General features: G+C 31.8%; 1 protein-coding gene across 1 annotated transcript in view; it reads right to left on the bottom strand.

Moving 5' to 3' along the window:
* The window catches only part of LOC100750145, an 80,034-nt gene that overhangs the window by 49,520 nt on the left and 11,273 nt on the right, over positions 1-19,241 (bottom strand). The window contains 3 exon segments of the mRNA XM_024366314.2: positions 190-611; positions 17,601-17,836; positions 18,696-18,898. Of these exon segments, the coding sequence (XP_024222082.1) occupies positions 190-611; positions 17,601-17,836; positions 18,696-18,898 (861 nt within the window).

Raw genomic sequence — 19,241 nt, 5'->3', positions numbered from 1 at the left:
AGTTTCCCGATAAAAACAACGAGTAGGTGACCACCAGTATATCTATATATACAGTCCTCCCATACATCTCACGATATTTTCCTAGTTTATACTTTATCCCTCTCTGACTCAATCTTCGATAAAAATCTCACACGTAATCGAAAAACTCTTATCTCTCCACCTGAATTCGATTTTTACAAAACGATCTACCTGACAAGCAGTGGAACCACGTCCAGGACAACAGCTCCAGTCCTGGCTAGTGGTAGTTTCTGCGCCCACGTTGCTCGTGCCGATAGTGACAGGTACACCGGCTGGCAGAGGCAAGGATCCGCTCTCAAAGTAATCCCAATCGCAGTCCTCCAAAGATTGCGTGTGGCTGCCAGCACGTGGCAGCCCGTTCAAAAACGAGGAACTCGAGCAACTGCTGTCAGCGTCGTCCTCTTCACGACCAGAAGACGAATCCGAACTGATGAATACCAAGCGTCTGTAGTCGACCAATGGCTGATCCTGTGGCTGACTTCCGGTTGGACTGTGCTGTCTTCCGTCACGCCCGATCACGTGTAGCGTTTGGAAGCTCTGAAGTTCCTCCGCGCAGCAGGTCCTCGCGTGCGATCGTCCCCTTCGTCGAGAACCTTTTGAAAATACACGATGGTTTGCGTATCATTAGTTTACTCGTTGTTCGATAAGTTCCAGATCAAAGAAAAAAGTTCTCCGATATCGTGACTTATCACTGGTATTAGCAATAATTATCGCTATTGATTGAAATGTTATCGCGTAGTGCACACCGTTATAGATCAATCGGTTGCAAAGAATAGAGCTATTGAATACCTCGAATAGAAATCTATGAGAATTTGTCTTTTTAATTGGGATCTTTAAGCAGAATATCGCTATCCTTTCGATAGGAAGAAAGTAAACGAGCATTTTCTGTAAATGATGGATACAAGTATTTACATGTGTGTGATTATTTCATAGACAAGTGGAAATAAAGATTCATAGGAGAAATATGTAATGTCTTTGAAAATATATAATATTCGATGCAAAGTATTTTTAATTATTTCGCAAGCAGTTTGTTTTTCCTTTAGTTTGAATTAAATTTTTGCTTTTACTTTCTTTTAAATTAAAACTTGATTTAACATTTTGTGCAGTTTGAATTCGCATATCACGAATCTTCTTTAAGATTATCCATTAACATACTTAATGAATTAAATTAAAAGTATGTTTTTGAACAGAATGTTAATCGTTTTTATCGTACTTACTTTTTCAGAACTCACATGCAAATTTGTCATTTTTTGAAATAATAATGCGTTAACACATGAATTTATTTAAAACATTGCTAAAATTGTGTGCACGTATAAATATAATTATTTTATGTTGATTAAACTCTGAATACTTTTGAATACTTTGAATACATTTTACACATCATATTACGGGACAATGTTACGATTGAATAAATACTTCTATACTTCCAGAAAAAATTTATATCCTATTTATGTACTTAATAAATCGAATTAATATAGCGAAAGACATCTTTGTAAAAGACATTTTTGTAATCAATTTGTGACTAGGACATCGATTGCTTAGTGGAAATAATTAATTTATTAAAATCGAGTTAGTTCATTTGACTGTTTCACCATAAGGTCGACAAATGAGGGTCCTAAATAGATATTTCATGCAGGTAACGAACGAATTACTCTTAGCCGCTAATGAGCCGCAGGCGGTATGGTAGCATGACTCAGAGGTTGTGCTATTGGCAATTATATATGTGACGAAATAAACAATGATTAAAACGAAAGGTTCAGCCATTTATTGGAAATCATTTTACTTTCCCTATAATAGTATATAGTATAACGTAAGTTTTTAATGAAGGAAAGGTAAAATGATTTCGAGTAGATGGGTGAACCTTCTTTTTAATCTCTATTCGTTTCGTCACATGTGTAATAGCCAATAGCATAACCTCTGAATCATATTCTCATGTTTACAACACGATCGTTGACTAGTATTTATTTTTTACTTGATGCATGATTTTTCCATAACAAACGAATTGTACGGAAACAATTCTGGTACGTTCAAAATATGTGAATTGAAATATGGTTTGTAAGATCGATGAATTTGTTCCTTTATGCTCTGAAAGGATATCAAACAAAAGATATAAGGTTCTATGAAAAAAAAAAAAAAATGATCTTGAAAGGTATAACGACGTTGATAAAACGAGTTAGTCTATAATACGCGTGCCACAGAACCAAACAATTTATCCCTGTACCGTTTTTTCACATTATTAATCATTATCAAGATATAGCTTTGTAACAGATACTCTGAGATAAGAAACTCTGTATACAGGGTGGTTGGTAACTGGTGGAACAAGCGGAAAGGGGGTGATTCTACACCAAAAAAAAGTCGAAAATATAGAATAAAAATTTTTCTTTTAATTTTTCCATCGAGACAACGATCTACAGTGAGATCCGTTATAACGAGACGTGATAAAGTGCACGCGTGCCGAGCGGAAATTCAAAGTCGATTTTCTCGAAAACGAAGCCTCAAACCAAAAATTATTATTCTATATTTTCGACTTCTTTTTTCGCGTAGAATCACCCCCTTTCCGTTTGTATCACCAGTTACCAACCACCCTGTATATTCTACTTTTAATTATACTAGAAATATAATTATTTGCTGTTTATTAAAAATTATTTTCATTATTATAAACATATTGTACTTTTTGCTTGTTAAATGTTTCTTTTAACAAAATAGACTAAATACTTTACAGTATAATCTTAATTTTTGTTCTCAATGTTCCCTTATAATTTGTTCCTTGATACTTAACTAATACATAGTAAAGTGTAACATGGGTTGTAACTCAGGAACAAGAAGTGATCGGCTTTTCGGTAAAGTTCCTGTATTCCTCCAGATCGAGAAGTTGGACTCGTATTGTTACATATTTCTAAAGTACCGTTTGGATATATCAAATTTGTGTAAATTCTAGAGGACACGCTGTTTATTACTCTCCTAATATTTTAAAATTCCCAGTCAAAAATATTCTTTCTTCGCGATTGCGCTACAAGTTTACCGACGAAGACCTCATACTGTTTTGTATGTTCCGAACGGAACAATAATAAATATAATATGTTTGATACACAATTATTCCAACTACATATCGCGTTTATTAAGTGTCACTTAATATAGTGAATTGCAAAAATTCTAAAACATGATAGGAGACTGAATGAAATAAATTCGTTTAACCGAATACGTTTTCTTGTTCCCTTTCACTGAAGATAGCTCCTTCTCGATTCTGTCGTTTATGCTCATGGAATAATGTTTATAAAAATCACAATACCAATTAAAGATCTATGTTTATCTGGTTGTAAAAGTTATTTTCATTGAGATAATTATCTTGTTCCATACCAAGGAAAGCAAGTTATTAACGAATGAACCGAAGAAGAACTAAAATATAGGATCTGTTTCCTTGAATTTTAAAATAGATTCACTTCATGTTCAAAAATTTAAATCAAACGTTATAACTGCAAATTGTTTTAAACACATCGATCTGTTCTAACAGCGATAAAACTATAATTATAAAACCTATAATAATTATAAACAGTTACCTAATTTAAAAGAAATTTTAGAAACTAATCTCCGAGTTTTAATAAAAAGATAAATTTCCTTTTAATACAAAATAACAAGAACTAAAAACTAGTTGCACTTACATCAAGATAGACAAGTTTCTAAGTTTTTAACATTGTATCTCAGAGAATGAAATCTCGTAATTTTCCAGAAACTCACTAAATCCATATTTGTTTAAATTTCTTAGACCACGATCCTCTATATCGATCGTCGCGATTGCAACTTCGCACAATCCACGTAACACTAGGATAGACATAACCGGTGCATGTATGTGTTTTTATTTTACTTCTTGATTTCTCACAATAGATAAAGACGACACCGTGGAGTTGGTGATTGACGCGACGAGAGACAACAAGAAGAACTGAACATTGTTGTACACTGCTGACACATTCAGTGTCCGCTTTTTACGCACTGATGAATTACCTGGTCAATGGCACGAATTAATATTTGTCCACGTGCATATGATTCTCCACGTCCTGTGACCATGTTCAGATTCCAACATGAATGCTTGCGTTCAGATCCGCGTGCATGAGACACCAGAATATGGAAACAATTACGAGGAAATAAAGGAACAATAAGGAGCAAAGAAGAAAGGAAGGGGCAAGCGTCGTAAATGAATTATGAATGGATATGGATGTGAGAATGAAAAGCAGATCATTCGAACCTCTAATGGTAGTTAACAACGAAGAAAAACGCATTGGACTTGCTGACACTGGTTGAGAAACTCGCGAGTACGACATTTCTCATTGGTGGAAATGTAAATGACCGTCTAAGGTATTCCTGCGAATCGTGTGCTAAATTTAGCGCTACATCTTGTTGCTATATCGTTGGCAATTTATGAATGATCGAAAATATGTAATTTTAGTTGTTTTAATAATGGACGAAGTAAAAGATATCTTGGAATGATTTGAACGAAGACTTATTATTTTGAATTTCGGAGTGATGGACGAATTAATAGAAAAATGTAAGCAAAATGCAATTAGAAGGCGCTCGGTAAGACTGATATTTTTTCTCATCGGTAGCAATAATACACTGAAAATAGCCTACTTTTGTGGAATAAAGAATAACTTGCTATGTTACCTCTCCTCACGTGCGTTTATATGTTACAATTAATTCCCTCTATCTCCGCATTCCATCTTTTTCCGCTCCGAATTTTGCTAGGTCGTTAAAAATCTTCCAAGATAGAACGCGTTACACTAAAATTGTCGACAATTCTCCGTCGTATTCATTATTTGCTTAATCTCATGCACCGTGATCATACGAATTCTAAATAGTATCGCATAAGATTACACGTATACTAATTGAGTCTTTTTTACTGCTTCAACTCGGTGAATGTTATCCTACCATTGAGAACATTACCTTAACCCTCGATGATATATTGCTGCATAGTAGGTAAACCACAAGAGTTTAATTGCAGTAAAAGAAAATGTAGAAAATTGCTATTGCCCCCGCGTAACGCGATTTGGAAAATAACAATGAGAGTGAAATGGTTAAGGAGATAAAGCGAAAGAAATATTTGAACACGCAAATATGAACGGATTCGTATAACGCGGGATATAATTATCTTTGGCTTTACAGATTACACAGGACCCCATTATACTTAATTTTAATGTGAGTTTTATATTCTGTGTTTTACGCGACGAAAATTATGTAAATGAAATTTATTGCGCCGAGTATAAAATACGAATTAGAATTATTCTAAAAGATATATAACGATATACCTAATTATATCATTATCGTATTAACCTTACTAAGATCTTTGAATTATCCTCTGTGTACTGCTCTCATTTGAATATATAGAAAGATTTTTAAAGGCAATTTTTATGCTTAAAATTGAAAAGAAAAATCACGCACATCAGTTTTGATCTTTTTATAGTTTTCGTAAACTAAAGTAATTTATTAAGAATAGAGAAATAATATTGGATAAAAAAATAATCCAAACAACGCCATAGGATGAAGTTACAAAAATTAAATATTACACTAGTCCAATATATTATCCTATTTGAAGTCGAAATTAAAAATATCTCAAAATTTCCTAATCCAAACTTAAATGTAACCCGAGCTATCGAGACTATCAAGGGTGCGATAATATCAGTTAACAATTAAGAACGTTCAAGGACTCGCAACTTTTAATTTGACGCATCCAAAACGGAAAGTAAGTAGTCCTGAACAAAAGAAGCTTTAAAGAAACGCGACGCTATAAAAATCCTTTCGTTCGAGGCTATCAAATTTAACTCCACGTAAATCCAATCTATACACGGTGTCGAAAAATTACAAAAAATCTTCAAGAATCGCCAAACTAACAGTAAATATTAATCGCGTATTACATGTAAGTACCGATGCTGGTCGTACCAGGCAAGATCGTGTGGAACCACGAGTATCACTCTGTTTACAATTCCCTGGGCGTTAATTCTCGTTGTCAGGGGCTTCTCCGGCCGCTGGTTTCCCTTGCAACGATCGGTGGTGATCCGGCGTTGCGCACCTGTGGCACACACTAATCAAGTTCACGAACTTTTGTCACAGAACTGTTTGGAAAGTTCGCGAGGACCGATGGCAACGTACCGCGATAGAAACCATTACGGACTCTCGGGTTTTCGTCATCGTTTCGAGGCAAACGATACACTGTCAAAGAAAGCACTAGCGATTCGCGTGGGCTACCGCCGCTAAACTGAGAGCGTTTGTACCGTGAGCCGTGAGGCACACCTGAATCCCACAGCATCGGTCACTACCTTACTACGGCACCGAACAATCTCTATAGTGGCGTCGTTATAGTGTATATTATATGTACACCGGGTGGTGCGTAGCGAATGTAGCTGGAACAACATTCGCTCGACCGTGGCATCCGCGTCCGTGAAGAGCGACGATAATAATGCCCCACAGTTGACAGCCGCGATTAATACGCCGCTGCTTTTATCTCATTTACCTTGACCAACACCGAATAACTAACTAAACCGAGGAAAAGAAAAAAAAAGCAGCTTTAGAGTTGGAGTTTAGTTTGAGCAATCGCGATTGATATCGATGGTATATGATTGACTAGTATTTTTTGACCGTCTCATTGCAAGAGTTTGTAAAAATGTACGAGAAGGAAGAAAATTAGGGGATAATGAATTCAATTGCGTCTTCTTAACTTTGATTTCTTATGTAATAGATAATTTAGTACTCAGTCTGAGAATATTTATATATACATTTATGGTAAAATGTAACTTAAAATTAAAAAAAAAAAAAAAAACGATTTTAATTTACTACTCAAAAATACACACAATACATATAATAGTAGAAATATATGAAACGTCGAAAGTAAAGTACTTGTTATAATATTTAGTAACATTTACCTTTCATTTCTTTAATTATGTTTTCTCAAAAATATGAAATTGTACAAATATCTGCAGTCTAGTAATATTTTACGTTTTCACTTTTGTTAGAAAAATAGAAATCAATAATTGCTCTGATTAGATTGCTTAGTATTGCATTAGTATTGCATTGGCGCAATGATATAGCACTAGAATATATAGAATATATAGATATATTTAAATATAGCTATACAGATGTATTTTTAAGTTATGCAGCGTCGTAGAAGGTTAATTATATCGCGTCGTTCATTTAATTGAAATCAAGATTATAAATTATCAATCTTGTTTAAAAGATAAGAAAGTTTTGACAGTAATTCCAATTCCAATTTTTTATGTAATATTTGATTCAGGTGTAAATATGCATATTTAATTAAGTCTTCTTCAATTTTGGGCAAAAGATGGAATAAGACAACCATATTTCGCAATAATAAGTCCGCTTGCAATATCTCTAATTTTGATATCCTGTACAATATTTAAAATGTAAATTAATACAGCGACGTTATATTTAATTTAGTAGAAAAACAGTTTAAATGTTACACGTCGCATTTTAATTTTCGGCTCAATATCAATTATTGGAAACAATAATGAAAATAACCTTGGCGTTATATAGAAAACAAAATAAAATATTTATTATAGACTACTTAAACGATAACAAATAATTTTGCAAGTGTCATTTTCAATTTTACTTCCTTATTTATCTTTGCGATATATTTAAATTCTTATTTATTTTATACAGAACGGTATATTTATATTACAGTTTATATTATAGCACGGTTAGATAAAGAAATACATAAATCCATGTGTAACAATTCGAGAATGTTTAAGACACGGTATAAAAATTTTAGTTTCACTTGTTATCTTTTTCTTTGCCATACGAATAAACACAATAAAAATCTTCCCAATGTAACTTTCAAAATCAAGCAAAATCCTTGAAATTTTGATTTAAATATACTTGCACAGAATAAAAATGTGCAACATGCAATTACAATGCACATGAAATGGAAAGAAAAAGGTAGAAGTTCACGAATTCCTCCAATCTTACATCTCTGCAAAGAAAATCTCAAAAGAAGATCAAATTTCTCGAAATAATAAATTAAACGCAAAATATAATTACAAAAGTTACGAAGCAAAAAGAAATAAAACAAGAGACGTAAAAACCTACTAGGAGCGTAGAAGACGAAAATTCTACAAAGAACAGTTTCCGAGATCTTCTGTCTACGCAAAGAAAATTTCTAGAAATTCAAATTTAAGCAGAAAATAAGAACGTATAGTGTATAATTATAATACGTAGAAAATAAAGAGAAAGAATGTAAGAATTTATGAAATACGCAGAAAGCAAACAAAAATGTTAGCAACGACGGCGACTATACGATGAGTTCGTGACACCTTGTATAAGCGTCGCAGGTGAGCGGACTATAGTGCGATACAGAGAACGTTGTTATACTATTATTTCTATGCTGTTTCCCTCAGCCCCTCTTCGCTTCGTCTCACCTGCTTGCTCGCTTGCTTCTCCCGCGCTCAAAAGCCAGCTCTCCACGTTTCTACGTGTACGTACACACGTATATATATATATTACAAAACAAAAATTTGCGTCTGCCGCACGAAAGGAAACAATCGAGACACCGGGTTTCCTCCTATTCCTTGTAACCGACAGAAGCATTATCCGATGGTGCTGTTAATTAATTAAAAGCGGATTATAAGTGGGCGTACTGTTCTCACGTTTTCAGGCAAAGTCTGTTTTCAGACGAACGTGTTCTATGATAATATTATATTATCAGAATTTTCCTAATTATACGAGTTCCCTTTGATGAAATCGTGGTAAACCGTTTTATAGTCAATGCCGTCGTCTGAACCCTGATGAGACGCTGTTGTGATTTTTCGGAGAATGATGAGAAAGAAGTGCAAGGAATTATAGATACGATAATTGTACGTACAATTATACATAATTATATATATAATTATATAAAATAATTAAACATAATAATGATACATAATATTAAAATAATAGTTATATTTATAACGGAGAAGTAAGGGTAATGTACATAGGATAATAAAGTAATGGATAATAAACTAATTTTATAGTGTTTTATGTGATGCCATTTTGGTGCGATTCAAGAAAAACTATTGAAATACGAAAATTTATTAGAATATATTAAAATGCAAGCATAATAAATCATTTTATAATCGATATATACATTATTTATTGCTATATATTATAAATAAATCTTACGTACTACTCAGGATTTCATTGAAACACGGAAAAAGAAATTATAGCGAACTTTTTGATATAATATAACATATATTATATGTATATATTAATATTGCCTGATTTAGCAAATCTTATTCTGTTATGGGAAAAGTACAACTACAGCTTTGTTGACGTCGAATGGATAATGCAAGCATAGAATGATAGTAGTATTACGTATTTCAGATAATTGGACAATACGTATCTTGCATTCTTACGTAAAATATTTCAAAGAAACAGTCGAAGATATGAATATAGAAAACATGATCAATAAATGTATTGAAATAAATACCATACAAACATTCTATGGTTTAATAAAGTTAACCTTGTGTTTTGGTACTAGTTTAGAGAAGCTATTGTAACAACGAAATATAGAGAATCATAATGAATGCCTTGAAATATATTAGATGCAATATGCACAATAAACCATCCTATGATGTGGATTATATCTCATATTATTTTATATAATAATATTATCATATATTTCAAAGAAATGACAAAAGAAAAAATATGGGAGAAATCTGCGATGAACGATACGATGAAATAAGCTCATACGAATCGAATAAACGAACTTACGTTTAATGACATTATTTTTTCTGTGATACCGCTTTGTCATGTTTTCGGGAAAATTCCGTAACAAAGAGGTAGAAAGAGTCGCAACGTACATCTCAAAATATACCTAGTTGTTACAGTGGAAATAGACACAATAACAGTATGCGATTCTACAGCTAAAGACACTATTTCTTATTTTCACATGAAATTTTCTACAGAGCCAATTGAAAGAAAGAAATCGAAGAAATCACAGCCAATGACTCGGAATAAATTATAATGAGGCGAAGAAAGAAACGAGGGACGCAATGACACTTTAACTCGTGATATAATCGCTGATCTACTTTTTCTCAATGAAACTGCATAAAATCCTAGAGTCCCAGATTCGTTTCTATTTAGTTTCTTTTTCTCTTTTCGTTTCAAAGAACATCCATTTAAATCGAAAAGAAGATTCCTCTGCGCGATTTTCAAGGAATTCTGTACATTGAACACGCGACTACCTTCGTGGCTAGGCTAGCCTATCCACAGAAAATAGAGAAAAACAGCGATCCCGGCGTAGAAGAGCAAGAAATACATGGACACGAAGACCGTGATTAATAGTTGGCATATTCTTCTCACATCCATGTTTGCAGGATGTTCGTCCCTCCAGATAGGATGGATATCTCACACCGTGAAACGCGTGATTTGCATTCAACTCGGCCGTTTGTTCGTGCTTATATCATGCGAACTCGAGGGCGAAAAGCATAGGAACAACGGGACGTGGATTTTGTTTCGAGTACGTTGAATTTTTCTCCATTATCGATCGAAAATTGTAATTAACAGTTAAACTTAAAAATGTTTCTATATGTCTTTTCAGCGTGCGCGTTTGTTATTTTAAACTCTCGTACAGATATAACAATTCTATTAAAAAAAAAAGAGAATTAAACATATTTAATATAATTTTATTTCATTCACACAATTAAACCTCAAATTTCCAAATATCTTACGTATTTCGTTTCAGGCAATTTTAATTTCAGAAATCATATTTTATTAAAAAAGACGATATTCTTTTGTTATTGCAATTAAATAAATTTCAATTTAACATCGAAAGATTCTATTGCTCGCTGGACAATTTAGTAAGTGGTCGTTTCGAGCGAGTATCTGTTATTTCAGATCGCGTGTTTATATATGTTACGTATCTTTTGCACGTTCACTGACAGGGACGGCGAATAACATTTTTCTTATCAACAATTTCGTGTTTGAACTCTGATACGGAAACGATACCGCACTGGCTACGCTGATAATACTGTCCTGGCGTTCGCGGGTTTCAGAGAGAACTCCGACTGGTTTCATACGGGCTAGTATGCCAATGGTTTCGATAATCGATAGGCTTATTGAAATACAAAACCGTGGTGGTGTTGCTGGCAGACACGTCGGTAATGTGTGTTTTTAGTTATGTGGAATGGGTATACGGAAAAGATATTTCAAAGTTTGTATACATTTGAATGAATGAAATAAATTTGAAATTAAACTCTAAATTCTTCGCCAATGTAGCATTCTTATATCTGTACAATATTTTAAAATAATAAACATACATATTGAGAAGTTTGAAATTTAATTGTTCAGTAAACGAAATTTTTCAAATTTTTTAACAATATAATTTTTATATTTACATAATGAAGGGACGTGGTTATTTAAAACTTGGACTGTTAAGCGTTTTATACACGAAACGAAATTTATTCGCGACATAAAGCTCAGATTAAAAAGGAGAAAAAATTTATTAAATTGTTTTAGGGTAGAATTGTTTATGATCTTATATCCGTATAGGAATACTGAGCAATAGATACACATATAAAATATTAACAACCTTGTAGTTAATGCGACGTTAAATTGCAAGTAAACAAAATTTTTCAAAAGCTATTAGAACTATCACTTCAAAGGCAGATAATATTAAAAAATTAGAATTAAATTTCCAACATAATTTATTCAATTCTTTATTTTCTCTTATGAGCTCCTTTTACAGAAGGCTACTTAATTTTCTTTTTTAGTCAAATTTCTTGTTCATAGAGGAGACCCTATTAACGTCTAAAATGAGCAAAGATAGATTATAAGTCAATGCAATTATATAAAGCCGTTAGGAGAATTGACGCGTGTTACTCTACATGTAAAGCACAGTTTCGAAGCCACCGAGAGATAATGTTTCTACTTTCGTTAAAATTCCTATCTAAGTATTACACCGATATCTTTCACATGATCGTAATTCGTTAGAAGTATGTTATAATATCACGGATTAGGACATACATTCACAAACATAATCAGTTCTATTTCGACTTACATATTAATGCCGTTGCTTCAAGTACAATGTTGGAACAAAAGGATCAAACTTTCATTTACATTCATGTTGATCCTGCATGTATCATACTTCTTGTATGCTGCATAATAGTACATACATTGTCGTCCATAAATATTTGAATAATTCGATCGACTCGTAGTATTAATATCTGAATTTGATAAAATTATGTAAATTCACGATGCATTAATAATTAAAAATAACATTTATTTCTGTATGGAATTAGTACATTATAAAAAATTACCTATTAAGAGAACTAATGTATTTGTGTATTATTAAAGATCATGCTAAAGGTACTTACATATTATAGAAATATTATTTTCTACTACTATAGTTTATATGTATACATTTTGAATTTTAAATTTACTGCTAGCATCGAGACTCAATTCGATCGAGAACCTGTGGAAAATTTTAGCAATAAAAGTTTACGATCAGGGGAAGCCACCTATGGAAAACATCATTAAAAAAAAATAAAATCCGCGTGGCCGGATACTCAAAATGAAACTTTAAATAAGATAATGTACAGTATATCTAACAAATTAACAGAAGAAATAAAAAATAAAGGAAAATCCGCTAAATGTTAGACGAAAACGTAACAACGTTAACATTGAGTTTATACTTGTTCACAGTCAGAAACGCAATTGTGAGAGAAAATTTAATTTTTCCTAGACTCCAAAAGAAGAAAATTTTTGTTTGTTGTATTTTCAATTTTGTTTTGTATTATATGTAATTGTATAAACGATTTTGTCAATTTTTGTTTTAATATTATGAAAAATCTAAAAGTAGAGTTGAGTTTATAATTATTCACGGTACGGTATGTAGTAGTAAAGATATGTTCTATATCATACCGCAAAATTTGATACAGTGTAAAAATCAATATCTATAACAAATTTAATTGTTTTCACTATAAATCCTATCACAATTTATAATACTATTTTAAACTACCATAAAAACAATGTTTAGTAAATTATATAGTATATCGTAAAATTTTATAATATACTGGGTGGTTGGTAAGTGGTGGTACAAGCGGAAAGGGGGTGATTCTATGCGAAAAAAGAAGTCGAAAATATAGAATAAAAATTTTTCGTTTGAGGCTTCGTTTTCGAGAAAATCGACTTTGAATTTCCGCTCGGTACGCGCGCACTTTATCACGTCTCGTTATAACGGATCTCACTGTAGATCGTTGTCTCGATGGAAAAATTAAAAAAAAAATTTTTATTCTATATTTTCGACTTCTTTTTTCGCATAGAATCACCCCCTTTCCGCTTGTACCACCACTTACCAACCACCCAGTATATTATAAAATTTTACGATATACTATATAATTTACTAAACATTGTTTTTATGGTAGTTTAAAATAGTATTATAAATTGTGATAGGATTTATAGTGAAAACAATTAAATTTGTTATAGATATTGATTTTTACACTGTATCAAATTTTGCGGTATGATATAGAACATATCTTTACTACTACATACCGTACCGTGAATAATTATAAACTCAACTCTACTTTTAGATTTTTCATAATATTAAAACAAAAATTGACAAAATCGTTTATACAATTACATATAATACAAAACAAAATTGAAAATACAACAAACAAAAATTTTCTTCTTTTGGAGTCTAGGAAAAATTAAATTTTCTCTCACAATTGCGTTTCTGACTGTGAACAAGTATAAACTCAATGTTAACGTTGTTACGTTTTCGTCTAACATTTAGCGGATTTTCCTTTATTTTTTATTTCTTCTGTTAATTTGTTAGATATACTGTACATTATCTTATTTAAAGTTTCATTTTGAGTATCCGGCCACGCGGATTTTATTTTTTTTTAATGATGTTTTCCATAGGTGGCTTCCCCTGATCGTAAACTTTTATTGCTAAAATTTTCCACAGGTTCTCGATCGAATTGAGTCTCGATGCTAGCCACGATAATAATGAAATTTCCAAAATCTTGAAACCACATTTTTCTAGCGGTAACTGTATGAATAAGAGCATTTATCTCGCTGAAGAATGCCTTTTTGGTTTCAATTTCTGTTATGACGGCCAATAATCCGTCATGTAATATCCCCTGATTTCCTATAGCATCCAATTTGAGGTGTTTGAGTCTATAATTATTCACAGCACTGTATATTTACTATTTGTTGTAGAAAGTTTGGCAATTATTTGTATAATAACTATTAAAAATAAATTTAATCGAATCACAACATTTTATTATTATGTTTGTATACTAACTACAATGGTTATGAAGAATAAACTCATTGTGATATTCTGACTTAATAGACTACAGATTTTTTTGAAAATCTATGTTTTTATGGGCACGGCTAAAGAAATAGAAGATTTATTTTACTTATTAACCTACTAACTTGTTAACCGTGACGTCCATTAATTAGATTCATTGATAAAAGTAAAAACAAATCAACTTCAGTTAAGTCAGTTTTAGACCTTGCAAATGTAAATGCGATGTAATATGATACAACTTATTTGTAGCACAATTAAAACTACGCGTGAAAAGGTAGGTATCTTTAAATAGGTACATAAATTACTACTCGAATGACGAGTTAAATCGTTTCTCTTGATTGACAGATTAAAATTCTAATGAATACCCTATTCTTCATATCTTATACGCTTTTGTATATTAAATATATTTTTATATCTTCAAATTTTGTATAAATGCATAAAAATCCACAGACTACTAGTTGAAGGTTATATGAAGAAACAAAAAAAAGAAAGAAAAAAATATGATATCGATAATATACAATTAATTAACAGTGTTCTGCACTTTAAAGTTTTATAAAACTGAGAAAATGCTACTTATAATATTTTACCCTGTGGTCTTCGATTAGAATACATCTTTGAATGTTAACGTACAGGGTATTTAAAAGTATGGCTCTGGCAGATGATTCTATATCCTGGGATCAATGGAGACCTTCAATTTCAAAGCCAAATTTTGTTATTACATCGTGCAGTTCTCGTCACGAGGAACAAAAGTCTCAAAGCAAGCATGAATTTCAAATCGTCATATTACGTTTGAAGGTGTAGAATCATCTGTCAAAGACATGACGTAATTTTTGAACACCCTGTATGTAAAAGACTCGAATAGGGGGGAAACAGGCACGAAAGCGAAATGTTACTTGCTGCTACGATAGTTAGTATGAACTGCGACTATTAGTTATGGTTATGCCTTTTAAGAAGCTATAGAATACAAATATGAACAAATCGCTACCGATTTCGCGTTCAAGTACCGATAGCGTTTCTCTGTGTCGTTCTTCTGGTTTATAGCATCCCTTAACAGTCTGTTGTGATTGATGAAATTGAAGAAAATTCGGCAAATTATACGTCGTATGTAATATCGATTTATACAGGGTGGTGGGTAACTGGTGGTACAAGCGGAAAGGGGGTGATCCTGCGCGAAAAAAGAAGTCGAAAATATAGAATAAAAATTTTTTTTTTAATTTTTCCATCGAGACAACGATCTACAGTGAGATTCGTTCTAACGAGACGCGATAAAGTGCACGCGTACCGAGTGAAAATTCAAAGTCGATTTTCTCGAAAACAAAGCCTCAAACGAAAAATTTTTATTCTATATTTTCGACTTTCTTTTGCGTAGAATCACCCCCTTTCCGCTTGTACCATCAGTTACCAACCACCCTGTATAATTATACTAGTGCTTGTACCATATTCATATTATATTATAAATATTTGAAAACAAAAATTAAATTTATTTATATTGATTGTTGTACACCTGTATCATAACGGCATAAACTGAAGTTTCCGATCAATTTTGCTACCTGCCGCGTGTTAGTTACGGAGAACCATATATTAATATTTTTTTAACTATTTATTTTTAAATGATTTATGCGTTCAAATTTCATCTATAGTGTGCATATAAGTGTTATAATATAATAAAAAGAATTAATTGCAATGTACATATTAATTGCAATACAGCATACTATTATAATTTTCATAGAAATATAAGACATATGAAATTATACTTATATCTTTAATGTGTTCAAAAATTCACTGCATAAATAATTTAATGCATTTGATTAGTGAGGGAGAGTCAATGATATTAATATAAACACTAACCAAACAAATTTTAAGAACTGCAGATGAAGATTCACATAACCTCCAAGAAATTTTACTTTGAAGAAACAGATAAGAAGAATGAAATAAAGCATATTTTTGCTAGTAAGACGTGGTGATTCTGCGCGAAAAAAAAAGTCGAAAATATAGAATAAAAATTTTTTTTTTAATTTTTCCATCGAGACAACGATCTACAGTGAGATTCGTTCTAACGAGACGCGATAAAGTGCACGCGTACCGAGTGAAAATTCAAAGTCGATTTTCTCGAAAACAAAGCCTCAAACGAAAAATTTTTATTCTATATTTTCGACTTCCTTTTTCGCGTAGAATCACCCCCTTTCCGTTTGTACCACCAGTTACCCACCACCCTGTATAAATCGATATTACATACGACGTATAATTTGCCGAATTTTCTGCATACCCTGCTTCCGCTTCACCCTGTATACCCGATTGTTCGCTAAAAGATTATTGTTGACAATCGCGAGAAAGTAGTCTGCTATTTAGATTCAAAGTGCAATTCTTTTCAATTATAGAAACATGAATTGTTTCGCGCATTGTTTGCGTTGCAAAGATTTCATCGTTGTTTCTTCTTCTTCATCGTTACGTATTCTTTCGTTTGTTTCTTTGTTAGTGAATTTTGCTTACTGCACAACAAGAAACATGATGTTGTGCTCGAAATCATTGACTACTGGTAGAATTTATTGTTATAACACGACAGTCGAAAGAAAATAATTGGTAACTCATTAGAATTGAATGTAAGTTCTATTTTTATAATAAATGTATTTAAAATTCTACATATTATTTGGAGACTATCTACGAAAATATTTCTTAATAAAATAATGGTTTATTAGAATATCAAATCAATTGACTTGTATAATTTATTTTAATATAAATGGATTTAAATTGAGGAAATTATTATCAATATAAAACACTGAGTTAACCATGAGAAGCTATATTAAAATTAAAAATTAATTTTATTAAATTTTCATTTTGTTCTGCATACACTTGTCTAAAATATTTCAATATATCTTATCGCAAAACAGAGTAAAACATATATGTATATTCTGGAGAATGCTACAGAATGAATCTGTATCTTTATTTTATTAATTTCATTCCATTAACGACTAGTATTTTATTAATATATTTATCAACTATTAATTGTTTATATTTAATTATTTATTCAATATGTGATATTCAAATATTTTAGTAATATGTAATAATACTTTTCAATTATTATGTATAAACTTCACTTGATATTCATAATTATCTATCATATGTTTTAAGTTGTCTGGAATATATTACAAAAATAAATGAAGATACAAAAAAACATATTACATATCTGCACAAATAATCATATGTAGAATTTGATATTATGCGTGCACAACGGGATTAAAAATTAGGTTAGTATAATACAGGTAATGAAAATAAATAAAAGATCATGTTTACATACCTTGAGCGTCAAACTGTCGCCTTCTACGAAGCATGCTTCTTCCTTGAGATGAAATGGGACCTGTTCTCCCATGATTATCGTCGTGAGGATCATCTTCACCTGCACTTGTTGCGCTATCACGTTGCACTACTTCATCACTTCCGATCGTCGACGGAACCGCACTACTTCCGTTTCCACCGAAAAACTTCACTTTCCTAGCCAGTTCCACGTATCCATGAAGACCAGTTTCACTTAATCTAATCGGGAAGAAGAAACAAAATAAAAGTATTACAGAAAATCTAAAAAATATATTAAGATAATTAATTAATTATCGAAATAAGTAATACTTATTTAATGTTATTTTTAACGAGTGTTTTATATTAATATTAATAATATTATTACTAATTCAATAAATATAAAACTATGTGTTATGACTTACAAAGTAATTCGATTAGTCGAAGCACAATATCAGGTTTTGTTGGAAACGAAAATTATAAAAATAATTTTTGCACTGTTTGATAAGTTGTCTTATAACACGATTTTCACAGATATTCTTGATACACTTTTCTTTCAAATGAACTCTTAACAATAAAGATACTAATTTTTCAACTGTTGATACATGTAACATTATCTCTATCTAAATACGATATGGAAATAGTTTAATATTAAAATAATAGTAATTTAATGTTAAAATAGAAAATTTGAGAAACTCAAGTACGCGTTGAAAAAATTTGTATTAACATTGCTTTTACCTTTTTACACAAAATAATGAAAAGTTGCATGTCTCTCAAATATCAACAACTTTATAAAACGAAACTCTACGGTTCAGCTTTCTTTTATTCGAAGCAAAGACAAAAGATTCAAAGAAAATGTGCTAGACTTAAAAATCTGACACTTCAGACGTAGAACTACGTTTCACCGCAATTATTGAAATTCTTTTCACTGGTTCGATTTCTAATTCATGTATAAGAGTGGAAATTTCCGCCACTACTTGCTAATGATTGATTATTCCGGTAGTAAATAGTTGATTATTCAAAGTGCGTGTTAGATACGGTAAATTAAGTGGTAAATTAAATTTCGCGACTTGAAGCGTCGCGTGATTCAATTTACACACACCTGACACTCTCGCTACCGCTGCTCTCGTATCTAGTGCTATTAGATTCCCTTCTGGTCCTTGTAATCGCATCTCGTATTCTTTGGGACGCGGAGCACGAGTCACCCGTTTTCCGTGGAAGTGCAGGAGTTGGTTCGCTCTCACTCTCCCTTGGGCTGTATCTCGACGATCTAGTGCTCAGTGGACTTGCTTCCGGAGATAAGTGCTGTAAGGAATTCAGTATTTGTTTGTATTTCTACTATATTGTAGTATAATAAATAATAGAAAAGTCTATAAAAGAAATAATATGGCTATGTACAAATCGGAATATTTTTTATTTAAGTAATGTATTAGTAATCTGAGTAGTGTCGCATTTAATATCCTCAAAGATAGAGAATTTTAATTATTATTCAAACAATTTAAGTATTTTTTAGTAGTATAAATAATTGTAAATAAAACAGCCATGTTATATGGTAGAGGAAGAAATTCTGATAAGAAATATATTTTTTAAGCAGAATCTATATCCATAGAATGTTAGCCCAGAATGAAAAATTGTGTTAGAATTGGAA

This window comes from Bombus impatiens, unplaced genomic scaffold, assembly GCF_000188095.3.
Source record: "Bombus impatiens unplaced genomic scaffold, BIMP_2.2 scf_0210, whole genome shotgun sequence".
Taxonomy (NCBI): Eukaryota; Metazoa; Arthropoda; class Insecta; order Hymenoptera; family Apidae; genus Bombus; species Bombus impatiens.
Note: the sequence above shows the minus strand (reverse complement) of the source record. Positions and strands in the feature narration are given on the sequence as shown.